General features: G+C 49.0%; 1 protein-coding gene and 1 long non-coding RNA gene across 3 annotated transcripts in view; both read left to right on the top strand.

Annotated features, from left to right (window-relative positions):
• Nucleotides 1-27,377, top strand: part of HDAC4 (histone deacetylase 4) — a 268,595-nt gene that overhangs the window by 28,204 nt on the left and 213,014 nt on the right. For both annotated transcript variants that reach the window (XM_072640709.1, XM_072640708.1), the window contains exon 2: nucleotides 14,965-15,199. In XM_072640709.1, the coding sequence (XP_072496810.1) occupies nucleotides 15,178-15,199 (22 nt within the window). In that variant the 5' untranslated portion in view covers nucleotides 14,965-15,177. The remainder of the gene's footprint in view (nucleotides 1-14,964; nucleotides 15,200-27,377) is intronic.
• The window catches only part of LOC140525367 (uncharacterized), a 40,420-nt gene continuing 28,248 nt past the window's right edge, over nucleotides 15,206-27,377 (top strand). The window contains exon 1 of the long non-coding RNA XR_011974019.1: nucleotides 15,206-27,377. This exon is cut by the window's right edge and continues 17,705 nt beyond it. This is a non-coding gene — a long non-coding RNA (uncharacterized lncRNA).

Here is a 27,377-nt window from a genome sequence, read left to right as displayed (position 1 = left end):
TGCTCAGTTGAATCAGAAACAAAAGAAAAACCTGAACCTTCTTTGTTTAAAAAGAACATTTATGTGAAATGTGCCTAGAACAGCAGGGGTTCCTCCCTAGACCCTCTTGTTCTCTTTATTAATTTCAGGGCATTGCTGTATTGTCCTCTCAGGTGCTTTTGGTCAGTGTGTGTCTGTATCTGTGAAATCTCTGTCCAGTTCTGTGGCTCTCCTTTCCTTCACCCACCATCTGGCTCCTTCTTTGCTTTACTTGTAAATATTTCCAATTTCTGTCTTTTTAAACAATAATTTTTAGCATAGTTGTAGAATATCACCATACTCAACATACAGTAATATGCTCGGCTGTTAACAAACTGTTGAACATGTAGTAGAATGTAAGTTGTCCTAGGTGGCCCATTGCACAGAGCTCTGGACCTGAAGTCAGGATGATTCCTCTTCATGAGTTCATATCTAGCCTCAGATACTCTGGGCAAGTCACTTAACCCTGTTTACCTCAGGTCCTCATCTGTAAAATGAGCTGGACAAGAAAATGGCAAGCCACTCCAGTATCTCTGCCAAGAAAACCCCCAATGGGGTCACAGAGAGTTGGACAGGACTGACAACAACTGAACAGCATGCTTCTTGAGCCCAGCCACTATTCCTTTTTGCCTTTTTCCCTTTGCCCAACATGGTACCTTGCATGGAATAAGCATTTATAAATTATTCACCGAATTGAATTCTGATTATAATTTACCAAGTGCTATTGCCTAAATTTCTGAACAGATACATGTACATAGTGAATCATAATACAGATACTATAATCATATATCATGTATACGTCACAGGATGGATGTATGTGTGTGTACCTACACGTCTATGTATATTGATGCTAATGCTGATAGTCCAAGTAATGGATGCAGTCAGTGCTCCAAAGAGTAGTTTGTTTTTGTGACTGGTTGAATCCTGCTTGATAACCCTGCCAAAAAACCGTCTTTGTTCCAGCAGTAACATAGGAGTAAGCGTACCTGCTTCTCCACAGCCCTGCCAACAATGAGCTCTGTAATTTCTAATTTGGGGGTAACTGGGAGGTTAAAGCGCCAGGCCTGGGGTCAAGAAGACCTGAGTTCAAATGCAGCCTAAGACACTCACTAACTGGGTGACCCTGGCCAAGTCACTTTATCTCTGCCTCAGTTTCCTCAGCTCTAAAATGGGAATCATAATAGCACTCCCCCGCCCCCAGGGTTGTTGTGAACATCAAAAGAAATAATAATTGTAAAGTTCTTCACACCATTCCTGGCACATAGTAGGTCCTGTCTAAACACTCTTCCTCATTCTTGCTGTCAGCAGCAGCAGCATGGCAGGGTCTGAGCTGGTCCTTCACAGTTGTTTACACTTTGGTGGATCTCATCAGCAGCAGAACTGCCCATGTTTCATCTGGTGGCACATTGGTCAGCCGTAACTGACTGCAGCCCTTGAGCATGCGCATTCTTCTCTTTTTCAAATGTCCCTTTATTTGTTCTTTTTAGTTGAAGGTCTTTCTCTTAGTCTGTTTTTCTTTTGATTTTCATCAAAGGTTGTCAAACCTTCCCTTTTCCAACACCCTGTCACTTTCTCCAAAAGCTGCCTGGCCGCCACTGAACACCAGCACTGGTTATTGTTGTGGTCACTCATTTTGGCCCCTTTACCTTGATTAAATTGGCATTTTCTGGATGGTTTGAATTTGCATTTCTCGGCATCTTTGAGGGCTTGACCAGTTTTTCAGGTTCTCCATAATTGGCATTTCTTCTTTAGAGAACAGCCTGTCCTAGCTCTGTGATGCGTTGATCCCGTGCTCAGGACTGCCTCAGCATTGCAGCTGCTGGGTCTGGGGAGAAGCTCGCACTCCTTGGATGTAAGCAGCGGTGGGGTGGCTGAACCCACAGTATCCTGTTGGCACACTGTGGTATCACTGCTTTGTCAGTGGTGAAAAAACAGACCAAGAACAAGGACAAGGAGAGATGGGAAGGTCATGGGTACTGATGCTGAGCGGAGCTGCCTGCCCAGGTCCACTGAGCACAGCCATGCCCATGACAGCAGCCACCAGACAGACCCTGTGGCCTCCCACATCTGGGGCAACATCTCTGACGCAGGCCCACAACCAGCCTGGATGACTTGATTTTCAACTTGGGAAAGTTCGTACCCATTTCTTACCCCCCCCCCCCCCCAGTTTTAATGGAATTATCAAGGCTTCAGTTTGCATTTTCTAATACAACTAATTTTTGAATTCTCATTGGCCAGTTTGAATATTAGTTGATGGTTTATAAGTATATAATAATTATTTTTAAAGAACTCATCTCCCATGTGTACTGGGAGCTCTTCTGCTGAATAATTTAAAATAGTTTCCCTTTTTTTAATGGCTCGCTGGCCATTATAGTCCACCTCCCATTTCTTGAGTGCCTGCACTCTACCCACTAGTCCACTTGGTGTTGAAGGAAACCGACGATCAGTCAGTGACTTCAGAGCTGGTGATCCTGGCTGCAGCCCTGGTGTCTGGCCCCCTGTCTTGATGGTCAGTGCAGAGAAGTTGGGGCAGATGCCATGAGGAGGTGGTAGGCTGGGGAGAGAGTGTTCAAGAGGGTTTTCTGTTGGCTAGGAAGTCCTAGGGATGGCTGGCTCAATAGTATTACAGTTCCAGATCTGGAAGGGGCCTCAGGTCCCATTGAGCCCAAGCCCCTCATTTTACAAGTGGGGCAACTGAGGCCTAGGAAACGAAAGTGACTGGGTGTCATTGGAACATGAATCTAGAGCTTGAAACCAGAAGAGACCTCAGAGGCCCAATCTTGGACGTCCCCAGGCTCCTACTGCCACTCTCAGAGGTGGGCCTTGAACCCAGGGCCTCTTGGTTCTCAGACTGCTCTCGTCTTGACTATGCCACATTGCCTTTCGTTTACTTACTGCTTTAATGTTTGTAAAGTATATTGCAGCTCTTTCCATTTGGTCTGTGGGAAGCCTTCTTCCTCTGTGAGGCATGGAGAGGCTGGCTGACTGGGGCTCACAGCAGGGTCCCCAGCAAAGGTCCTTCTTGACCCCTAGAACCCTTCCTCTCTTCCTCTCTGAGCCATCAGCAGCTTCTGACAGGGAGAGCTGGGTGAAAGTTATCCGTTTCTTAGAATGCAGTTCCTGGCAGAGAGACAGAGGCCATGGAGCAGCCTCAACATTCAGGACTCAGGTGCTCCTTGCCATCATCCCTGCCTTACCCCTCATTCCCCTGGGCACAGGGACATTGCCTGCTCTGTGTCCCCCTTGTTTCCTAAGAGGCCTTTGGCCTCTCCATGTGCCTGGCCTGTTGATGGGAGCCTTCCCCATGGGGGTCAGAGAGAGCTGAAGTGTAGCTGGGGCTGCCTTGTCACTGGAGCAGAGGTGTGAGACCCAGAGATGGGGGCCTAGTGTGGCTCATGGTGAGCTAGCTGACTAACTAGAGATAGACCTCGGCCTGAGGAATCATGGCACTAGCAGGGGCTTCCCCAAGGGCAGGCATGCAGCGTTTCCCCAGGTTTCTAAAGCTTGGACCACGCAAGGGCTTCTTGGAACTTGTCTGGTCAACAAGCAAACAGGAATAAACCCAAAGAAAGGGCTGTTTCTGGGAGGCATCTTGGTTTTAGAGGCCCTTGGTCCCACACTGACTTGTAGGATGTAGGGGCTCAGTTTCCTCCTCCATTCTCTCCCATCTACTCCTTCTAGGCACAGGCCCACCCTCTTGCAGTGACTGTCCACTGTTTGGATTTGACCTTCTTCCTGACTAGTGTGTATTGGAAAAGTCCAGCTGAAGGTCCCCAAGGTGGTCATGTGTGCACACAGGCTAGTTCTGCCAGGCTCAGTCAGCATGCTGAAACACTCTTCGATGGGGGCCATGGGTTTGATGAGACCAGTCCCCAAATGGGTCTACTTTGGTGGTCGTTGGTGAATTCGGTCTTCTGTGTCTCTGATTGGACCATGGGCCATTAGAGCTACGTTCCCCTCCTTTCTGCCCCTTGCAAGCCTCGGTGTAGCCCTGTAGCCTGGGGGCCCTGCTACTTCTCTAGCCAGTGCAGGTGATTTCTGGTCTGTCGTGCCCAGATCCACTTCTGTGTTTGTCCTGAGGGTGGGAGACGTGTTAGCAAGCATGTCTAGGGTCAGAGGAGGCAGCTGGGAGCCGCCCCTTGAGCTGCTTCCTGACCACCACTGTGGCCAGGGCCTTCGTTATTTTTTTCTCTTCTTAGGTGATAGTAGCTTGTGACTCCTGACTCCCTCTTGCCAACAGCTCTTTGGGCCCTGGTATGTGTGAAGCCCCTTCCCTGGGTCTCCTGCAGGAGAGAGAGAAGGCTGTGAGGGGCCCAAGCATGCCAACCCCCAGTGGAGCCTGGGGAGGCAGTTTCCTAGTCAGGCCTGGTTAGAGCTGATTATGTTTCAGCATCCTAGTGAAGTTCCCAGCAGCCATCCAGGCTCAGGATGGTTTTCAAAGGCTTTTACCACCCGCAGGCATTTCTTCTCCTTCCTCCTCTCCCCATGGGAGACACCAGCTTCTACTCTGCCTTTAATGGGAGAGGTTAGAGGGGCCTTGCCCAGGGCTTCCCAGCATGCTCACTCACTTTCTCTCTGTTGGGCTGCTGAGGACAGCTCCTTCTGCTTCTCCTTTCAGTCCCTTTACCCTCTCCATGAAAGTCCAATGGGAAAGGATCACTCTGGTCTTGTATTCACCAAGCCTCATTGGGTTGGGTCCAGCTGAAAGGGGCCGTGTGGTCCATTGTCCTCATCTTATGATATGAACGGGGAAGCTGATGCCTGCTTCTGGTGGGAGGTCATGTGAGTGTATTGTCAGAGACAGAGCTTGAATTCAGGGCATCCGACTCTAGAGCCAGGACCCTTTCCACTGTCCCACGTGGGTTCCAAAAGAAAAGGACACATGGGAGTTGAGAGCCTGGCTCCTCATGCCGCTGAGGTTTGGGGGGCATGCTGGGTGACCTGACTCCTCGGCTTATTTACCTGACACCTGGTGTCTCCCTGCTTCTACTCCCACCTCCTCAGCAGAGGGGTTTGATAAAGGTCATCGGTTCCTTGCTGGTGGGGGGCACCCAGAGTCACTGTGGGAGGTCCACCAATGCCCATGTACTCCTCATGTCATTATATTGATCTTTATTTAGCTCTGGCACGATGACTCAGCTGATCAAATGAGGAAAGATGCCTTCTGGGGACTCGATAAACAATGTCTCGCACATTGAGGTCTTTGTGTTCCTCCACTATATGTGACTGCTTGCTGTGTCCATGTGTTGGGTATCTTCTGAGGGCAGGCGTGCTGTGCCCCTGCTCAAATTGCCTGCCCTCTCACCTTGCCAGGCCTCTCTTTTCCTTATCTGTACAACGAGGGGCTTGAGCATGGCTACTATCTAGCTTCTGCTGTGTTCCCAGAGCGGCTTTTGAATAGCACAACGTTGAGCAGCATGAGGGTGTTCATCTGTGTGTGCCTTTGTACATGTATGCATATCTGTGTGCACATGTGTGTGCACATGTGCATGCATGTGCACGTGTGTGTTGGTGTGCGTGCATGTGTGTGTTGGTGTGCGTGTGTGTGTGTGTGTGTGTTGGTGTGCGTGTGTGTGTGCGCACTGTGGACAATCTTCGGAAATTGGAAAGGGAGAGCTTCCTGCCTGAGAAGACCACAGTCCCTGTGGTGGCAAACCAGCCAGCCAACCTCCCACCCTGAGCCTGGGCCCTAGATGGGTGCTCTAAGATGGAGCCCCATTCTTAGAACTTGCAACTTAGAACCCTCATGGTGTGGCTTCCTTTTTCAAGGACTCTCCATGAACCAGCCCCTTTAGTCCTCTCTAGAGTTTGGGGGGCTCCAACCCCCTCGTTCTGCAGAGGAGGAACATGAGGAAGAGACAGGACGGGACTCACTGCTCAGGGTCACGCAGGGCAGAAGCAGCCAAGTTGGGGTTTGAGCTCAGGCTCTCAAGGGCCTAGTTGAGGATACTCCATTTGTCTCTACCCTGGCCTCCAGTGTTTTCTCTCAGTGCTCAGGGGTCATGAATTAGCTTTGATATGGAATTAGGTTATATTAGTTAGGAACTAACTAATGTAGGGGAATCTGAAATGACTTTTCTGGTTGGACAGCAAAACATTCTGGGGCGTGTGGTTTCCTCGTCTTGGAGAACTCCTAACCATATGACCTAGCCCTGGGGACCAGGGAGTAGCTATTGTCTGCCCTGTGCCCAAGTTGGGAGGCAAGTGACTTGTTCAGTCACATAGCTGACAGTTGGAGGGAGGATTTGAACCTAGGTCCTCCTGCCTCCAGCCTGTCATTGTCCACTGCCATTAGAGAATGTCACTAGGTACATGGGAGCTGCCTAGACCTTCAAGGGAGAGGCCATGTGCCAAGGTGTCCCTCATCAGCCCCTCTTTGACTCAGAAGGCTGTTGAACTCAGTAGTGGAAGCATTGGTCAGGCCAGGTTTGAGGTCAGATCCTGGATGGGTAATGTGTCTGAGGCTCGCTTCCTTTGCTGGGGAGGGAGATGTGAATGTAATGGAGGGTTGGGCTTGCATGGGAGATTTAAGCTACACATGTAGCACCTAGGGAGGACTCTATCTTCTCACTGAGCCTACAGCCTCCCTCTCTCCTTTAATGAAGTGATTACCAGTGGGTGGTGCCCCCATTCCCTGCACCAAGCAGCCCAGGTCCTGCTGGGGTGGGGGGACAGATGGGTCAGGCCCTGCTCATGGGCAGCCACTTTGGAGTATCTCTGCCAGAACCAAAGCCAAGGCCTCTGCAGAGATCCAAGGGGGGAGCCGGAGAGATGCCTACCTGGAGAAAGTGCGTCCTAGTCTCCGGGGAGCTGCAGTATCCCCCCTCGCTCCACCCTTCTTTCCAAGCGTGATCTCTGGCCACCCTGCGCTCCCTACTGTCCACCTGGGGCTGCCTCTGTCCATCGCTGCCCCCCCCCTGCCCTGTTGCCCTTCTTGCCTGCCTCCCAGGCCCTATTAGTAGACTCCCCCAATGTCCCTTTATATGCTTCTCTTACTCTGCCCAGCCATTCTGTGTCTGCTGTCCCCCTCACCCTTTCTTTCTCTGTTCTGGCCTGAAGTCCCAGGGGTCTTCCACTACTTGCTTCTCTGGATGGCCACCTCTGCAGTGACTACCTCTGAGCTTCTGGTAGAGAGTGCGTGTGACTTCCCTTCAACAGAGAGAGACAGAAAGGGAGATAGGAAGACAGAGAGATGAGGTGGGGGGGGAGCGGCATGGAGGGAGAGACAGAAAGTGACAGAGACAGGCTTGGGAAGAGAGAGAGGGGGAGGGAAGGAGAGAGACAGACAGACAGAGGGGCATAGGGAAGAAGGGGGAGATAGAGATAGACAGGGGGATGGGAGGAAGGGAAAGAGATAGAGACACAGAAACAGATGGACAGACAGATGGACAGACTGGAGAGGGAAGGAGAGAGAGACAGAGATACACTGAGAGATAGAAGGAGAGACAGAAATAGAGAATTGGAGGGATGGGGAGAGATAGACAGCAGAGAGAATAGGAGGGAGAGAGAGGGAGAGACACACATAGATGGAGAGGGGGAGGAGAGACGAAGACACACACATACACACATACACACGCACACAGCCAGGAGGAGAAAAACGGAGGGAGGGATGGAGAGATGGGGAAGGAGGCAGGCAGGGAGGGAGCTAGCCAGCAGAGACAGTGGGAGGGAGAGAGATCCAGACGAAGGAAGGGGAAGGGGGAGTGAGCTTTGAGGTGAAGACAATACTTTGCTGCTGGGCCCTGAGTCAGAGAAAAGACCCCTCAGACTTGGCTAACTGCTGTTCCCCACTAAGTAGAGGCAGCTCAAAAGCCTTGTCTAGTCCTGGAAGGTTGCACTGTCTTCTTTTCCAGCACCCCTGTGCCAGGCAGTGAGATTCTTCTCCTCTAATTAAGAGGGTAATTCACTTGCCCTGAAGCACCTGAGGTTGGATTTGAATCCAGGGCTTCCTTGCCTGGGTTTCTCCCTGAATCCTTCCCCTTTGCCTGCCAAAATGCCATCTGTTATAACAGAGAATTTTTAAAAATCAACATGGTGGAAGGGATCCGATGTTCTCTGAGCCCCCACTGAGGCACTGTTTTCTAAGTGATGATATTGCTTGGACCACATCTACAGGGAGAAAATGAATTACCCCATCCAGACATCTCTTTGTAGGAGATGTGACTGTTCGAAGTTGATCAGAGGCTGGATTTCATTTCTGTAGAGTCAGGCAGAAACCCCAGGGGGGCATTTTCACTCATCCTCAGGATTCTATGACCATGGATTTCAAGACAGAAGGGACTTCAGGGGTCCCCTTGTCTAACTCCCTCATTTTGTAGATGGGGAACCTGAGACCCAGGGAAGGGAATCAACTTAGGACCCTAGATTTAGGAGACATTGGCCTCCGCCCTTGTTATACAGCCTAGAGAGGGACAGGGACTTCCCAAAGACCCCCTGCCTAGGTCCTCTGGCTCCCACCCCAATGTGGTGGGGTCCTCCTCATGCCCCTGTACTTCTCACCAGTGCAGCAGGCAGGAGATGGGCCAGTCATCTCCGACCTGGAGAAGGGAATTAGCAGAAATTGTCTGGTTCTTCTTTCCCCTCTTATCCTGGGCATGCTCTTGAGCTCTGACTCCCCTTGTTGTTCTGCTGCCCCATGGCTGAAGTGGCCAGGGCCACCCTCTGGGAAGGCAGGGAAGGAATAGGGCCTTTGCAGAGGCTTCCTCCTGGCAAGTTTCCACTCTTCCTGCTTGTGGCTTCTTATCCATCCTTCATGCTCTGTCCCTTGCAGCATCAGAGCCCTTTAGATCCTGTGACTTAGGTGGAGGCTCACCCAGGAGAAGAGATGTCCTGGAGTAGTGAAGGGGTCATCCAGCACTCAGTTTGAGAGGCCACCCCGTCCAACCCACTCATTTTATAGAGGAGGAAACTGAGGCCCAGGGAGGTGATGGGATGTGCCAAGTTCACCTAGGGAGCTTGATCAATGAGACAGTGTCTTTAAAGGCTTAGCACAGTGCTGACATATAAGAGGCACTTAATAAATACGTATTCCCTTTCCTCCCCCACTGAAAAGCTGGAGTGTCTGGAGGAATGCAGTCAGGTTTGTAAATCACCCCCTCAGAGGCTGGGCTGAAGGGACTGAGCATGTTTTCCCAGAGAAGAAGAGAAGGCTTGAGGTTTATGAGAGTCTTGGGCAGCGCCAGGGCTGTTGGGACAAGACTAGAACTGCTTGGTGGGCAGCTGTGCCTGGATCTGGGAGGGCTAGTGAGCAGGTGAGCATCAGCTACTGTCAGGGGTGACTTCCATGGGGGCTTCTTGATGGCCATGTATGGGAGGAGATTCTTGGGCAGGTACTTGGTGGACTCTTCAGGAGCCTCCAAGGAGCCATTCAGTTGGAGATTCCCATTCTTTTTTTTTTTTTTTTTGTGGGAAGAGGTCTTAGAGGGAAATCTATATGCCCCCTGACAACTCCTTGGCCTATAGGTTGGATGCCTTTCCCCATGGGTCTGTCCTAAGGAAGAGATGTGGGCTGATTCCTAGAGATTGAAGTCTATATGAACCCTGTAGGGTGTATGAGTGCTGTGAGGATGGTCTTCTGATCTGGTGGTAACAAAATGGGGACAGCTGTGTCCAGTCTGTTCCATGATGTCCGCTCATCCTCAGGTCCCTGGGATGTCCATACTGGCATCTTGGCAGAAAAGGACAGGAGCTGGAGGGTCAGTTGAAGATATCAGAACTGGGGGCCAGAGTGGCAGAAGAAGATTAAAATGTCATGGGGAAATAGTCAATAAAATAAAAGTGCTTTACAACGTAGATAATGTTAGTATGTGGCTTTCTAAGCCAGTAGATACTCAAAGTTGACCCCCTGATCTAGGCCCAGAGAGGGGCAATCACTCACCTAAGGTCCCCATGGTTGGTAGGTGGCAGAGGCCTGGCTTGAACCTTGAATCCTCTGTCTCCTGGCTCATGCATCCTTTCTTCTAACCATAGAGTTATGGCAGGCAAGATAGGCCCCATCTGGGTAGAACATTTGAGAGAAATAATCTATAATCCATTCCATGTGATGATTTATTTGGACATATTGAGAGCCTCTCATTTTACCGGTAAAGATGTGGAGGCCCTGTGAGGTTGAGAGCCTCGTCCAGAGTCAGCAAGGAGCCTGTTGTCCTCCAGAAGCATTATTCAGCCATTGGCTCTGTCCAGGGTGCTGGAATTCCTGACACCCCCACCCCCCCACCCCTGCCAGGAACTCACCTCCTGAGGAAACAGAAGGTGTTGGGAGAAGTGAGTACAGATGTAGGTGCATCAGCAGTGGATAATCTGGGGTGTGGAGAGGGGCACCGCCTTAGGGAGGAGATGGCATTGAATGATAGCTCTCACCTGGGCAGCTTCCACTGTAACAATCTGGGTGCAGTGTTCAGGATAGGTCAGCACTGGCATACCCTTTCTTCAAATGCTTCTTGAGACATTGTTTGCTTTTTAAGCTTGTAGTCCACTGAGACCTCCAAATCTTTTGTCAGAGAGATGGTTAATTTGTGCCTCTACCTTCCTTTATTTGGGTAGTTGTTGAATAACCCCCACCCCCAATGTGGGATCATTGTGTTTCATCTCATTGTCTTCAATATGCTTTCCAGTGTTTTGGGGTCTTCATGGCCAGAGGACTCTAAATTTGGTCCTGGAAGTGACATTGCAGGCATCAAGCCCAACTCTGTCCCAATTCAATCACTGAATCCCTCCCTTTCTCTCACAGTTTTGGTGCATCTGCCTATTAGGGAAGCACATCTGTCATCTCTGCCTTCACTGAGATTGGGGTGAAGGATCCAAGACAGAGCCTCAGCCACTCTGCCAGTCTTCTCCTTCCTCTTCCAGCCTGGTCGTCCACCTGTGACAACCCTTCCCGGCTATCTAATCTCCGTTCTTGTATCACACCCACAAGGTATCTCATGAAGGCATGCTGTGTTCGTGGTGTCATGTCTGCAGGAGGAAACAGTGTTGGCCCCCTGTGACTTAGGCCTCATGTACCCGCTTCCTAAGAATGACTCTCCTTTTCCGTGGTCTTCCGCAGTTCAGCAGCAAGTTCTCACTCCCTTGCGCCAGTTCTTTGGGTTCCTTCTGATCTGGCGAGTGAGACCATTCCTGAACTGGAGTTTCTGTTCCCTGGGGACCATTTTTTCTCCCCCTTCTCATCAGTAGTTCATTTTCCTTTATAGAAAAAAGGAAGCAGATTGTGAGTTGAATGGTTTTGCTCTCCCTCTGTTATCTCAAGCAGTGGCTTTTGTCCTTTCTTGGATCTCTGTCTTGCCTCCAGCTGAGCTTCAGCAAACAAAGAGAATCCTTTTCATGCTTAGACTTTATCCTGACCTTGAGTCCTTGTGCCCTGAAACCTTCCAAGCTCTTCTTGCAGATGTGGCTGGAGGTGCCTTCCTCAGGGTTCTACCTTCCTCAGGGCTTTCTTTCAAATCTTTTTCAAGAAGAGTTCCCTATGCAGCCATACCACATTCTTTAGACTGGCCCTCTCCACCCCTCGATCATGTGAATCAGCTCTGTTTTTGATCATCAGAAAATTTATTCTTACTAGATTCCTATCCCTTTTGTCATGAAACAAAGTCCAATTTTGGTCAGAAATACACATGTACACATTGGTTGAAAGAGAATTGGGTTGGTGAAAACCCTTCCTGGTTAGGTAGTTGGGCAGGTGGCAGAGTAGACAGTGCTGTACTTGGACTCAGGAAAACCCAGATTCATATCTGACCTCCAAAGTTCACTGCCAGTGTGAGCCTTGGCAAGTCACTTCCCCTCTATTTTCCTCATCTGTGAAATGGGCCTAAGAGCATCATGTGTGTCCTCCATCATCGTGAGGATCCAGTGCGATGATGTGTGTCTTAAGCCCTTAGCAAACCTCAGAGTGCTAAGAAGAGGCTGGCCAGTGTCTTCATCTTCATCAGCTTCATGTTTATTAGCGTCACAATAAGATGGCACCAGCTGGATAAGTAGGTCAAGGCAACAGAGATTCTTTCTGTTTTCTCTAAAGTTGCTCTCTTCCCCCAGTCTCATGTTTGCTTGGACACCAGCTTGGCTCCCTAAGATTGGACATATTGGTGGGGTTGGAGCAGCATCAGGCCCTGCCCCTTCTCTGACCAGTCTGAAGGGGTCTGGAGAGTTTTGTATGCTGTTTCAGGACTCAGGGTCCTGAACCTGGGGGCTTGCTTAGGTCATCTCCGAGACTGGCCTCTTGGAAGTTTGGGACTCACTTCCTGAAATCAGGCTGAAGTTAGGAAACTCACCTGCTGGCTTTGGGGAGCAGATGTATTAGGACTGCATCATACCCAAAGATGGATCTTCTTGTCAGAGAAGCAGAGGCCATCCAACCATGGTGAAGAGAACAAGGGAAGAAGCAGAAGAGTCAAGGCAAGTCCACGAGCATTTATGAAGCCCTTGCTGTGTATCTGGGCATTGTGCTAAGTGCTGTAGAGACAGAGAGAGGCAAGAAACAGTCCTTGTCTTCACAGCAACAATGCAGAGATGATGTGATGTGGGAGGTCAATGAGGAAGCCATGGCATCTTCCTCCTTCATAGAGGACTTTGGGCTGGCTTCCTCTGGACGGCCCGTCCTGGGCAGTCCCAGCATCCCCTCTTGAGGCCTGTTGGGCAGCCCTTTAGCTGGTATGCAGCGGGCTGCTCAGGGCTGCAGCCTCGAGGCCATGTGTGATCCTCCAACTGAGTCCAAGTCATACAGCACAAACCCTTTTGTGAGGGGGATTTGTTCTGTGCAGTTTGAATTCAGTCGAAGGGCAAGAGCCTGTCAAGAGTGTGTCTGGTGAAGGGGGGAGCCAGAAGGGTTGGTTCTTCACAGTTTTATGCAATCAGTTGGCACCTCCTGTGTACCCTGTCCTGGGCCCGGGCCCCGCTCCAGCCCACATTTCGTGCGATGGCCCATATTTAGGTTGTGTTTTCTCCATCTGACCTGCCAGCCAGGTCGATCAGACCCTGCATGGTCACGTGAGCTCCAGATCCAGCAATCCTCATGAAAAGTATCCAGAGAAACGAGACGGGAGCTGGCCAGACGTGGACTCCCCTAGAATCTCTGCAGGGGCTGCAAGGGAGCCTCCTTGACCCCTGGGGCCAGAGTTCATGAAAAGCTCATGATTAGTCTTGTCTGATGACTGTCTGGATTGTTAATCACTTGTCTTGTCAGATCCAAGCTCTGTTTATGTGTGTGTGTATTGTACGTGTGTGAGCGTGTGCACATGTGCACAAGCCTACCCTGCTCTGTGACCACTTGGCATCCAAAAATGGAAGGAAGGTTGGCTTCCAGCTCAGGAGCTCTGGTGTCACCATGGGTGCCTCTCTAAGGCGCAGTTTGGGAGACTCCTTATTAACTCTAGAGCCACTGCTGATCCTTGGAGTTTGTTCGAGCCCTGAATCCCTGCCCCACTCCTTGCCCCTAGCCCATCCATATAACTGTTTAAGAAAAAATTGTTGTTCTGCTTTTAAAATGTAGCTTAAATCAGAGGCTCACAGGATCATGCTTTGGAATGGAGTGGGGGGGTGCTGTTGGGGACCAGGGGAGCAAAGGCCCTTGTTCTGTAGGCAGGAAGCTCTCACTTCAGCCCCCCTGTCTAGGTGGTGAGGGCCGAGCTGGTCCTGAAAGCTGAACTCAGGGGAGCCCTCTGCATTCACGTGGGGCCGCAACTCTGAGTCTGCAGCTTAAACCCAGGGAAATTTAGAATTGTTCACACTTTTGTCCAAACGAAATTTTCCCTTCAAAAACAATGTAGGAAGTCTCCTAGACTGCAGAGTGTTCAGGGGCATGAGGAGATATGTGAAATAATATATTTCATTTGGAGGACAGAGAAGTGGTGAGGGAAGAAAGAGCTAAAGTTTGAGAAGGGCCTCTTTTGTTGGTGAGAGAGCCCCAGGATGTGGACTGTGGGGACTGTGGGGACTGTGAATCTTGAATCAGAGGGCCTGGGTCTCCAATTGAGGTGATCCTGAAGAAATCATTGCCCCGCCCCCCAAACCTCAGTTTCCTCCTCTATACAGCGGGAGGGTTGCCTAGTGGATCTCTGAGCCCCCTCCAGCCTTTATCTAAGATCCTGTCACCTTTAACATATCAGGGTTCTAGACAACTGCTGACCTGGCACAAGTTTGGCTCTGGACATACTCAGGTCCAGGCTGGCCTGCATCCAGAGGCTTTGTGGCTGGAGCAAGAAAGTGACAGCCCTCAAGACGAAGATTGATTGCGCTCCCGTCAGGCACCAGGATTTCATTTAAATCATAGTTGTGCTAATAATAATCATAATAAACGATAGCCAGTACTAAGTATGTTCTACAAATGTGATCTCATTTGATCCTCACATCTGTTCTGGAAGTTATTATCCCCATTTCACACTTGAAGAAATGGAGACAGGCAGAGGTGAAGTGACTTGCCCTGCATTTCACAGCTAGTGAGTGAGTGAGGCTGGATTAGAACTTGGGTTTTCCTGACTCCAGGCCCAGCGCTCTGTACACTGCACTGCTCAGCTGCCTGCCTCAAAGTTTAAAAGAGACATTGATAAGCTGGAACATGTGCAGAGGAGGCATTCCAGAGAGTGAAGGGCATTGAGTTCATGTCCCATGGGGATCCCACTTAGGACCTTAGAGATGTCTCTCCCCTCCTCACTAACCCCTAGTGGCTCCCTGTGGCCTCCAGGAGCCGAGACAAAGCACTCTGGCCCTCCCCCTTTTCTGGTCTCCTTACCCCTGAAGTTGGATCCAGTGACTCTGTCCGTTGCTTGGCTGCAGATGTTCTCTCTAGCCGGCCCTGTTAGGGGTGACTGTCTACTTTGGGTCCTTGTATCCCCAGCCTCTGGCATGTCAGAGGCGCTCAATAAATGTTTGTTTATTGAACGAATGAGCTGAAATGGTATTAGGAGATTAAGACTCTTCTGAATCTGAGAAGTTGTGTTTTTTCCCTTTTGACTGCAGGTCCTGATTCTGAAAGCCTGCTGAGATCCTTGGCTGCTCCTTTCACTGCTTCTGATTGCTCAGCTATGCCCGTGTGACTCGGACATGCCCTAGCCCCTCTCCCACCCATCTGCTCATGTGTGATGGTGGGACATTTGCTCTCTTTGGAGCTGCCGCTGCTGTGGGCTCTGTGATCTGTTCTGAATTACCTTACTGGACTTGCCCCTGCTCGCAATGAGCTCCCAAACCCATCCAGGTAAGTGTCCTCCAAGACGAAGCCCTGGCAGTGGCCAGGGTGCCCTGGTACCAGGCTGGAACTGTCCTTCCCTTTTCTAAATTTAATGCTTTCTTGAAGGAGTGTTTGTTCATGTTTGTGCCTTCGTGCTAATTGCAGCGGTTGATGGCAGTTTGGGGAGGAGTGGTGAATTTGCTTGATGGTGAGTCTCCTGTCAGCATGCACTGTGTGGCCTGTCTCTGGCCCAGGGTAGAGAAAAAGGGAAAATGGTGATCTTGCTGTAGAGGAAATTAGCTCAGTGCTGGGTGCCTTGGACAGTTAATTTCATGACAATTTCCTGGCCTTAGGATGATCTGTTCTTGATTGATTCGGGCCCCCTTTTGTCAGCTTTGTTTTCCTGGAGTTGGAAAGTAGTCCATGTGTTGTAGGACAGTCCTCCTCCCCACTTCCTCAGCCCCTGCTGGTTTCTCTGGTGAATATTTCAGGGAGAATGGTGGTAACCAGATGGTTTATGACCTCTCCTCATTGGATGGGAATGACCAAGACCATCCTGGAGTTAGTTGTGAGACCCATTTTATTTGTAGGGTGATTGCAATGGAATGTGTTAGGAAAGAGGTAAGACTCTTGGGAATCCTTTACCTTCTTGTAAAAGAGAGTTGGAGGTGAGGTAGAAAGGGCCATTTTCATGAAGATTTCCCCACTAAGATGGGCTATCATGTCTGGACAGTGTGGTGATGGCCGGCCAAAATTCCACAAGGTGAGAGAACCTATGGACTTGCAGGGAGATCTTTCCTTCTCCATTGGATTTGATTTGGACTGTGGGATTCCTTTGCAGACACTCTCTGCTCCAGCTGTGTGTTGGACTTAGTGAGGTGCCCTCTCTGTCCATCCATCCATCCACCTCTCTCCCAAGGACCTCCAAGCTGAGGGTAGGGAAACCTGTTGCTAGAAGGCCAGGACACTGCAGACACGGAGGCTAATGAGGACTGTCCAGCAAGATGAGCCATGGGTGGGAGGTATATTGGCACCCTTTGAAAGTTTGATATAGCCTTTGAATGGGGTGAGATTACACTTGATTAGTCAATGGAAAAGAAAGATGAGTTTGGTTTTAACTCAGTCATCTCTAAGAGTCTTTGTGATAGGAAAGTACTAAGGATTGTTAGCCAGATGGGCCAGGCCTTGTCAGCCTGCATTCCAGTGTGCACCACCATTTTCGTCCCTAGCGTATATTTGTTCCAGAGTGAAATGGCGTAGCCCAAGCTTTGCCAACCCAGGAGGGTTATAGAGTGGTTCCCCTATTGGCCCAGGAGGAGCCTGTGCATCCTCAGGGACATGCTCTTATGATGGGCCTGATGAAACAGTTCTGTCTTGGGTTAGTCCTGTGGGCTCCACCAAGATACTGGATGGACCAGACTTCCTGGCCCAAGGAGAAATGGCTAGATCTTGCCTCCGTGTCTTTCCATTTTCTGATAATCCTCTGGAGACCTTCCTCTTCAAATCACCAAAGAGACTGGGGATCATGTTTCTTCCTGCCACTTGAGGAAAGAAGGAAGGGAACAGACCATAGGAGCAATGCAGAAATCTGTCCTGGAGGGGTCACTCTAGGGCTTTTTGCTGAAGGTCATTGGATCCTAGCTTTACCCATGGAAGGGCCCTCAGAGGCTACTAGTTTAACCTCCTCATTTTACAGAAGAGGAAACCGAGGCCAAGAGAGATGCAGAGGCTTGGTCACCGCCAGAGGATGGGGTGCAGACCTCAGTCCCGTGCTCTCTCATGCCTATTGGGCTGCCCGGCCCCTGCCCCAGCTGGGCCTCAGCTCCGGATCTTGGGCTCCTGAAAGGGCTCCCTGCCCTTGGGCCTCCTTCCAGGACCCCTGCAGATAGTTGTCCTTGGCTTTCTGAGACTTCTTCCCAGGGTTGTTGTGAGGATCAGTGGTTATTAAAGTGCTCAGCACAGTGGCTGACATACAGTTGGTGCCTAATAAATATTTATGTCCTGCCCACTGGGCCTTGTGGGGCTGCCACAGGGTCAGGCTGGCCCCAGGCCTCAGTGCTTTCAGCAAACGCTTTTACTTGTTCATGGATAGCCATGCTTCCTGTTAAAGAAGCCTCTGAGATGCCTTTCTTTTAGAAAGCTGATCCTTTGCATTGAGCTCCATTTTCTCAGGGTAGCAGCGAATCATCTTCATCGTCTTCTCAGTTTTTGGTTTCCTAGACTTTTGGCAAGGCCAAGCCAAAGTTCCTCCTTTCCCCGATCTCCCACAGTGCCAATGCCTTTCCTCTTAGTGAACCGATCCTATCGCCATCTTGTTTGGCCCCTCTGTTGACGTGGGGTCTCCTGCATTAGACTGGGAGCTCCTTGGGGGGCAGGGACTGAGGTTTGACCATCTGTTTCTCTAGTACTTGGCACCTAGGAGGCATTTAGTAAATGCTGTTTGACTTGGGTGGACTTAAATCCTGTTCATTTTTGGTCCATCTGCCCTTTTCTTCCTTCACTCTCCCCAAATGGGAAAATCAAACCTTGGACACTGGCTCATGCATTCCCCTCTTTCTTTATAAAGGAGGGAAACTGAATCCCAGAGAAAGCGAGTCCCACAGGTGGTAGGAAGTAGGAGCATTGGGATTCTGTGCCTTTTTCAGGCCCTGGGAGGCAGGAAGGCAGGAATACAAAAGCATCCCATGGATGCTTTTTAGGTGCCAAGGATTGGGCCAGAGTGGACCATACAGAGAGAAGAACAAGGCAGGCCCTGCCCTCAGGAAGCTTACTCTCTCACTCTGGAAGAAGGATACGTAGTAGGAGGGTTCTAGGACCTCACTGTCAGGGTGGATGACAAGGCCCCACCAGAGATCCCAGAGGGCACCCACCCTCTGCCACTGAGAAGGGGAGGGGCCTTGTGACTTGGAGTGGACCAGGGTTTCTGGCATCCATCCTGAGGGAGAAGGGGAACAACTTTGGGGAAAACACACAGCTAAGAGATTGAGCGGCACTTCAGAATGGGAGGTTGTTCAACGTGTGTGTGTGTGTGTGTGTGTGTGTGTGTGTGTGTGTGTGTGTGGTAGGAAGCTGCAGTGTATGTGTGTGTGTGTGTGTATGTGTGTGTGTGTGTGTGTGTGTGTGTGTGTGTGTGTGTGTGTGTGTGGTAGGAGGCTGTTTGTATTACCTTGTTCCATAACTTTCTCCCTGGGGATGCTTTGACAAGAAGGGTGGCCAGAGTAGAAGAAGGAGTTGTGTTGTTGCAACTGTATTCCTTCATTTTGTCAATCAAAGGGAGCCCCGTTGGGCCTCTCCCTGCTCACCTGGCTCATGCTCCTGTCCTCAGCTCTTCTTTGGCTTTTGGATCTATACCACCCCCTCTTCCACCATTATCTTGAGCTCAGTTTACAATGGAGATTTTCCATTTCTTTTAAAATCTCTTACTTGAATTTTTCCCCTTTTGAATAAGATACTCTGTTATGCTAGAGGCCTCTTGTCCCCCACAGTGAAGCCTGGAGGTTCTTTCAGGTGCTGAAGTTGGGGAAACCCTGGCATTCATGGCCTTTCAGCAGAAGATACAGATTTCCAGATTCTGAAATGCTGAATGTTGAGTGATGAATGATATTGAGATTAAAGAATGAAGTCTGTCCCATGTAGAATATGCTGCAGGAAAGTGGTTCTGTCCCGTTGAGCACTGCCTTGGTGGGCCCAAGACCACACCCTGGCACTGGGTGGGGGCAGGGGTAGGGGTGGAGGGGTTTTCTCAAGGCCAGGCAGTGACCGTTCTCCCCCTATCGCCCAGTTTAATGAGGCAGGGAAAGTTTTTCCATTGTGTGTGAAATGGACGTATTTAATAACAGTCTTGTCCATTTAGCCTTGGTACAAATCGTTCAGCATTGTATTTCATCAAAGCTACCCTCTGTGCTTTGCCAAAAAGTTCTGAGTAGCAGCAGATTCTCTCCTTGGCATTTAATGTGGATGGACGCAGTTAGCCATGGACACTCCTTTGTCTCTTGTATGCCAAGGGGTGATGGTGTTTTCTCCCTGTCTGTGTTCACACCCAGAAGAAGTGATGAAGCTGAGTCGAAACCATCCCTAGCTCGGGTGGCAGCGGGGGAAGGAGGAGGTGGGGGAAGGAAAGGGGATATCATGATGGCTTTGGTGGACTTTATTTTGGGCTTCACATTTCTACCGTATGTGCCCATTTCAGTTCAAACAAATATGCCAGGTGCCAGCAACATGCAAGACTTAGAAGGAGGTGTATAGCCTGACATCTGGCATGGGCCATCTCAGGGAGCTAACTCCTCTTATCCAGCATGAGCACAACTAAACATTTTCTAATTCTGAGGGAAGCTGAGGAAGGAAAGAGCACAGAGGGATCCAGGAAGAATTCCTGGGAGGGGGAGGGGGTGTACTCTGACATGAGCCTTGAAGGAACAGAAATGGAGGAGGGAAGGAGGCATTTCAGGAAATGGGGATAGTTTCAGCAGCAGCACCAAAGCAGGAGATGGATGCTAATTTTGGGCAGCAGAAAGTTGTCCTCTTTGGTTGGATTGGTGGGGGACAGGAGGACCCATGCATGACTTTGGTTAGGTGGTTTTATTGGCTTGAATGCTTCTAGCACAGCTGCAGATTATAGTTCCTCTACAAAATCCTGTCCCAGCTGATGTTTCTTTGTGTTTCCTCCAGTGTCTCCATGGAATAACTATCCCACATGCTAGAGGCATGACTAATCTGACAGGGGTTAGGGGTGGGGGTGGAGAAGACATGTTGGTCTTAGAATCAGTGCTACAGGACCTATCCACTTGCTTCTGTGGTCACACTTGTCCTTGATGTCTTTGATTTCTCTTTGTCTAGTATTTATTTCTGTTGGTGACAGACTGTAGTCCTCTAATGCCTCACAATGTTGTTCCATCATCATTTGTGTTCCTTGTAATTTTTTATCACTTTTAGCCTCACAACATTACCAAAAGAATGTTGATACTAGAGGAATCCTAAGCTTTTGTGACCAGGAGCAATCATGTGGTATTTTTGAAAGCATGACTCAATTTCCTAAATCTTATATGGTCTCATCTCTTCTTCCTACTCATTTCAAAACTTGGCTTATTTTTCATCTGTAATATCTTTCCAATTTTATGTCAGAGTTTGAGCAATGCATCCACTTTGTTTTTCAAGTAAGTGTACATGGTTAGACCCATCCAATCCTTTTGCAATGTGGTAGATTTCACTTGAGAGGACTTTCGAATGTTCTGGGGCTCCATGCGGTGGGCATACAACATCCTAACTGTTGCAATTAAGAGCCTTTGAAAAACTTATCCATTTTAGGATTCCGCACAAGGCATCTCCCATAACACTGGTGAAACTTCTGTGTGAGCCTATGCCATTTTTGCTTCTTGTCCAATATCAGTGCTTTCCAGGTTATTGACCAAAATTATTTCAACAGCATCATGTGCCTTAGAGTTTTGCATGATTTTACTGTGTGCCTGTGAGGAACCTACTTTGGAGACAGCCTGCATGGCTAAGTTTTGTTTTACCGAGTCATCTACTTCTTGTCGATCAATAGGTAGAGGACACAGCAGGGTCTTGGGTCTCCTCCTTCAGTTCTGTGATGATCCAGATGGGATCTCTGGTTGAAAAGTGCCAGGGGAAGCAGTTGACTTCTTGTGCTTTCAAGGATGCCCTGTCGACCACAAGAGTGTGTACTCCTAAGAAAATGGACTTTGGACAGATCATTTCTAGTGGGGTGGTTTTCTTTTTCTTTCTTTCTCTTTTGGTTAAACAGATGACTGAGTCCATTAGCTAGAGAATAACTGGAACCACTTCCTGTCTTCTTGTTTTGGGGTTTCAGTGGGTTTTAACTTCAACCTCAGCCAGTCAGTATGGCTAGAGATGCAAATGAGCAATGGAGCAGCGAAGGAGAGGAAACCTGACACCGTATGCATTCTCAGGGCTGAAGGAAAGGAAACTTGATGAGAAACAAAGGAAAGGAAACTGAGGAAGAACATGCTCTTAGGGCCAAAGGAAAGGAAACCAGTGAAGAATAAACTCTTGGGCAGAATAAAAGGAAACAGACGAAGAATGTGTAGTGAGGAAAGAAACAGATGAAGAACACACTGGAAGGAACGGAAACAGACGGAAACAGACAAAGACTGTGCTGTGAGGAAAGAAGCAGATGAAGAATACGCTGGAACAGACTGAAATAGATGAAGATTGTGCTGTCCAGTGCAAGGAAGAATATGCTTTTGGGCAGAAGGAAAGGAAACTGATGAAGAACATTCTCTCTGTAGTTAAAAGAAAGGAAACAGACAAAGAATGCTCTGGAAGGAAAGGAAATAGGCTAAGAATGTGCCCTCAGGGCCAAAGAAAAGACACCAGTGAAGAATAGGCCCTCAGGGCTGCCCCCTTGGAAAGAAGAATCTTTCATGCCCTCAGCCTTTCCTTTCTAGAGAGCAGGTGAATGGTGACTGAGCTACAACCACAGTCTAACAATGCCTCGTTCGGCCTTTCCTCTGTGCCATACACTGTGCTAGGTGTTAGGGATGAGAAAATAAAAATAAAACCTGACACTTCTGGCCTTCTAGGACCTTACCTTCCTGTTGTAGTACTCTGCATGGCATGGGAAGGAGAATCTGTGGTAGTGTCGGTGTAGATGTGCCCTCTTATGGTGCATTCACCACCTGTTTGTAACTTAGGTGATGGCTTTCATGTGATGCTGTAGCGAGTTTGGTCAAGAGCATTTCTGAAGTTAGTTGGGCCGGTACTTGGTAAAGAGGCACCACCACTCTATACCTGACTCTGAGCTTGAAGCCTGTCCAGCCTGGCTCTTTCAAAGGTCCTAAGCAGTCTGCTAATGAACCTCCCTCTGTTTTACAGATGAGGAAACTAAGGACCAAAGCTGTTAGGTGATTGGGTCACAGAGGTCTCGAGTATCAGAGGTGTGATTGGAACTCAGGCCTTGTCATGTCAGCTCTTTCTCCTGGAATTTCTGCTCTATTGCAACCCTTGGGTTACCTGCACACCAGGCCAAGGCACTAGGGAAGGTGTAGTTCCTCACTTGACAAAAATGGTTGTTGGTCTTTTGGTGCCCTTTGGTCTCCTGCCAGAGAAGGTCCCAGAGCTTGCTTCTCTCCCTTCTCCATTTCTCCTGCTGGTTTCCCTCAAAGGGAGCCCTGGGACCTTGAAGAGAAAAAGTCCCTATTGCAGGGTGCTTATTTTCTGGAGCCTTTTAGAGGTGGGAGGCACCTTAGAGCTCTTCTCATTCAACGGCTTACAGGCTCAGAGCTTTCTTACACAAGATACCGCCTACTTGTGGTTTTTAGTTGAGTTTCTGTTTTTTTCCCCTGATAGTAAGAGCCTCTTGTAAGAGATTAGGCCCATCTTATTTAATGTGGTGTAGCAACCCTTGGGATTCTTTTAATGAGCTATTGTAAGGGACTGAAATCCACCCAGTTGTGCTCCATTGAAGGGAGAAACTTTATTAATGATGATCATGTCAATAGGGTTTCAGAGACACAGAATGAACTCTAGTTTTTCTTCTTTTTTCATAAGAAGGTCACAGGTTCATCCAAGGTGGCTCAGAATTTGATTTTGAACAGACCGTGTCCTCCGTGGCCAGTTTATCTTGATTGTTGAACTCCTCATTTAGCCTTTGACCATGATGAGCCCTAGGCTGACTCAGGAGAGCTCTGCAGTTGAAGAGACTGAGCTTCCAGGAATGAGAAGCTGGACATCCCTTCCTAATGGCCTCTGGAGCCCCTTCTGGCTCAGATGGAGGATCCTCTGGTCCAAGGCTGCCCAAGTTAGGCCATATGCATAGTCTTGTGTCCTTCCTGGTTTGGGTCCTGAGGATGGCGAAGGGTCCTTTTAGTTCACACCATAGGAGGGTCCATTGAAACAATTGAGAATGTTTAGACTCAAGAAGAGAAGACTCGCTGTGGCCAGGGATGGAGATGGGAGAGCTGTGCTCAAGTCCTTGCCTAACAGTCACACTGAAGGTAGATTGGACTCACCTGACTCGGCCATTTAGAGCAAAGTGGGTCAATCTTGGGAAGATGCACAGTCTGAACCTCAAGGATATCTTTCCCCCAATTGAGGCCATCCCCAAGTAGATTAGCTGCTGTGGAAGATGACAACTTTTCCATCCATACAAGACTGACTGCTTCTGTTCAGGGAAAGTTTGGACCAGGCGGTTCTTCCACACACACACACACCACCCCCCCACCTCATTCTGGTTCTGAGATTTGGGGACTCTGCCACCTGGAAGTCTCGGTCTACCTGTGTCTGAGGAGAGCCTATGGATCTGAGTTGGTGCTTAAGGACAGAGTCTGATATGTTTGTGTGCCAGGGATTTGGCCACCTCCCATGATAGCCTGGCTGTTGACCTTTCCTCCATAGCCTAGTGTGGAATCTGGGTTTTTTTCAAGAACACATTCCCTGTTAAAGTAGCTAGTGATGTGGTGATCAGACATATTCTACTTTTGTAGCGAAATAGAAAATGCCAAATCCCGTCTTTGTCACAGCCAGATTTCCTGGCAGGTGGAGCAGTGATGGACTGCTGCCATTTTGCCTGTTGCTTGTGAAAGGGGAAAGAGGCTGGGAGGAGGAGGGACATGGGTGCCCTCCCCCCCAGTCCTGAATAGGATAATTCCCACTACTTGACAGTTCTTTGTCATCCTTGCATCCAGAATGAGGCCCCTGCCAATTCTTAGAGGCTGACTTCAGTATCTCCCAGTGTCCAGATGGGAGGGGGACATACGGCTGGAAAACCTGCTCACCATTATTTCCTGCACCGTCAGGAGCCTCTGAGAGCCCCTGAGTTGGGTATTGACTGTGCACCTGCAGGTTCTGTTATGGGGCCGCACACAAAAACCTCTGCTCTGGGACAGCTCCCAGACAGGAATTTTGTATTTGGTATTACCCGCGTTGTGTGGGTGGCCTTTATTTGCATTTGGTTCAGAGTGATTAGGGGGCCTCTGATCCCCTTTTATGCCCACTCTCAGGCACTGCTGGATGAATAGGACACTTAGAAATGTGTGTGGGACTGAGGGGAGGCAAGAAGTGGGCCAAGGTGGAGGACAAGGGACTTGGGTCTTTTATAGCACCAGATTGGCTATGTGGGGTCAAAGAACAGTAATTGGTCACGATGGTGATGGAGGTAATTGGAGCTTTCAGGATTTCTTCGTATGTTTCCAGTGATTCAAAATGCCTTGGCAGACTGTTTCCCAGTGTATCCTTCATGTTATAAAAGTATCTAATAGGTGTGCCGATCTGTGGCTTTGATAGTAATGAATGTAATGCTATATAGTGTTAGTATTTTAGGGCTTAGTATGATTTTCCACCTCCCCCTTCCCTCTTGCTCCCTTTCCTTCCTTCCTTTCTCCTCCTCTCCCTGAAAGCAACAGCTGCCAACTCAGCCTGAGCTGCCATTTTGATTTCTCCATGCTTAGCAAATAAGCTCCTTCTGTTGGGTCTGAGAGCTCTCTGTCTTCCAGGGCTGGGGGGAGGCAGTGAAGGCTGTGGCAGAGGAGTCAGCAGACCCTGTCTGGATGCATGACTTACTCTCCTAGGCTTTTGGTCTCTTGACTGAATGATTACCCATAGTTTACTATGACTGGGAAGGCTGAATTATCTAGTTGGCCTCATCTTTGGAGAGCCCTTCTTTCTTTTGTGATCAGATGGAACTTTTACTGATTGAGTAGTAGAGGAGGGGGGAGCGGTTTTAGATTTCAGTGCTGTCAATTTAGATTATGGAATAATCTTTGAGACCTTAAAGCCCAAAGGAGATTGTATTTTTTACCCCTTTTCCACAGGGACATGGAGTGGGAACCAGTGGAACATGTTGACAGGGTGAGGGGCGTTGTCCTTGGGGGAGAAGGGGTTCCTTAAAATGCCAGTTCTCATAAAGATCAGCAAGAGAAGAGGAGGGAAGTGTTCATGTCTTTCTCAAGCCTTCCCCAGGAGACAGTGAGGTCTTTCCCAAACACTCTTTTGAGTCTTGGATACACATGTACTTCATACAGGCTTGGCTTCCACTGCCTAGCAATGCGCTGTTCCTAGTCTCCGGCCCCATTTAGATGAGGAGGAGTGGGGGTGTTCGGAGGTGCACTCACTTTGGATCATTGAGTCAGCTTAGTGCTAGAAAAGACCTTGGCAGCCTTCAGACCCCGTTTTCTTGGCCTTCCTGGAGGACTTTGGACTTACACTCCTTGAGTGTAAGAACTGAGTTCAGGCCCAGGACTTGGGCTATGACAAGATGGTGACCTTTAGGGACAAAGAAATGCACATGTGGTCATAGGCCCAGAGGGACTGCCTGAGCCCCCTCCTCAAACCCCTTCATTACAGAAGCTCAGAGATCTTCTAGGCCCAGATGGCTTCTCTGCCAGGTTTGCTGGGGTGTGTAGAGATGTCCTCTCCAAACTTCTCAGATGGCCTGACCAAGATTGGGCTCCTGACAGTCCCGAGGGACTGCAGCTGAAAACCTGACTGGGCTATTTCCTAAACAGGCACCTTGTGAGTCTTTTGGGAGGGCAGGGCTAAGAAGAGCCATGACGGCTCATGTTGGAATTCAACCTGACTGGGAGCATGGCTGCTAGGGACAGAAGGAAAAGAACCAAAACCAAAGGGCCTCAGCCCAGTCACCTCCAGGGCCTTTCCTGACCAGGTCCCTCCCCCAACCTCTTGATAGCTCCCCATGCGTGTAATGGCCTCTGGCCAGCCCTACCTTCTGCAAGAAACCTCCATCCTACTAATGCCCTGGCTTAACCTGTTCTACATAATTGTTTGCTTTTTGAGCCCTGCCATCAGAGTATGAGCTCCTGGACATGGACTGCCTGGGAAGTGAGTGCTGGATGACTGGGGTCAAGGACGTTGGGAGGGGATCTTTGGTGTACCATGGCTTAGACTCACTGGCCTCAGAAGTTCTTTCCTGCTTGGAGATTGGATGGTATCATCTACAGGGAAAAGCAATTCATTAGATAACCAAGCTACCATCCCCAAAGGTCTCTACCCTGAGAATGTGGTTTGAGCCTAGGAAGGTGTCATTCTATGAGGAAAACTGTCAGGTCCCAGACCTGGGCTCAAAGAATCAGTTCCAAGTTTCAAGATATGGGAGACCTATCTTTAGAATGCTTCTTTTGTTGACAGCGTCAGGCAACAGATCAGACAAGCATGAGGGGAGGGGGCCTCTGCTGCATGGACAAGAGAAGAGGAAAGTGGGCCCCAGGCAAAGGTCTGCTGTGAACTGCTATGTATCCACAGTCATGATATTGCAGACTGTTTTTCAGATGGACGAGAGAGTGGCAGCTGCTGGAAGGAAGGCACTGTTTCCTCATTCTGTGCCCCTCAACCAGACCAGGGCACATGGGAAGAGATTAGCAAGTAGGAGGTTTCTTTGGTTGGGTGATCGATGCCAAGAGTCAATGTATAGATTTGAGTTGATTTGGTCTTGTGTAGATGTGCGCACATGTGTGTGTGGGAGGATGGAGGATGGGGTATCTCTTGTCTACATTTCCAGTACCTGCCACCCAGTAAATGGTTTTCCATTTTTATGTTTTTCTTTTTTTTTATTAATTTATTTGTTTTCAGTTTTCTTCAATCATTTCCATAAGTCTTAGATTTTCTCCCCCTCCCTCCCCCCTCCTTCTCCCCTCACTCCCCAAGATGCCATGCAATTTTACATGGTTTCTATGTATACATTCTTATTAAGCACATTTTCACATTAGTCATGTTGCATAGAGGAGTTAAAATGAATGGGGGAAACCATGAGAAGAAACAAAACATAAGAGAAAATATTCTGCTTCATTCTGCATTCTGATTCCATAGTTCTTTCTCTGGATGTGGATGGCATTTTTCCTCAAGAGTCTTTTGGGAAAGTTTTAGGTCCTTGCATTTAGGTCTACCAGAAACAGTCCTCGCACACTGTGGTTGTTACTGTGTACAATGTTCTCGTGGTTCTGCTCCTTTTCACTCAGCATCAGTTCATATAAGTACTTCGAGGACTCTCTGAAGTCTTCCTGTTCATCATTTCTTATAGCCCAATAGTATTCTATTACATTCATATACTCCAGCTTGTTCAGCCATTCCCCAATTGATGGGCATCCCCTTGATTTCCAGTTTTTGGCCACCACAAAGAGAGCTGTTATAAATATGTTTGTACATGTGGGACCTTTTCCCATTTTTATGATCTCTTTGAGATAGAGTCCCAACAGAGATATTGCTGGGTCAAAGG

The sequence above is a fragment of the Notamacropus eugenii genome, chromosome 2 (assembly GCF_028372415.1).
Source record: "Notamacropus eugenii isolate mMacEug1 chromosome 2, mMacEug1.pri_v2, whole genome shotgun sequence".
Lineage (NCBI taxonomy): Eukaryota > Metazoa > Chordata > Mammalia > Diprotodontia > Macropodidae > Notamacropus > Notamacropus eugenii.
The sequence above is the reverse complement of the archived record's forward strand: the minus strand, read 5'-3'. Positions and strand labels throughout refer to the sequence as shown.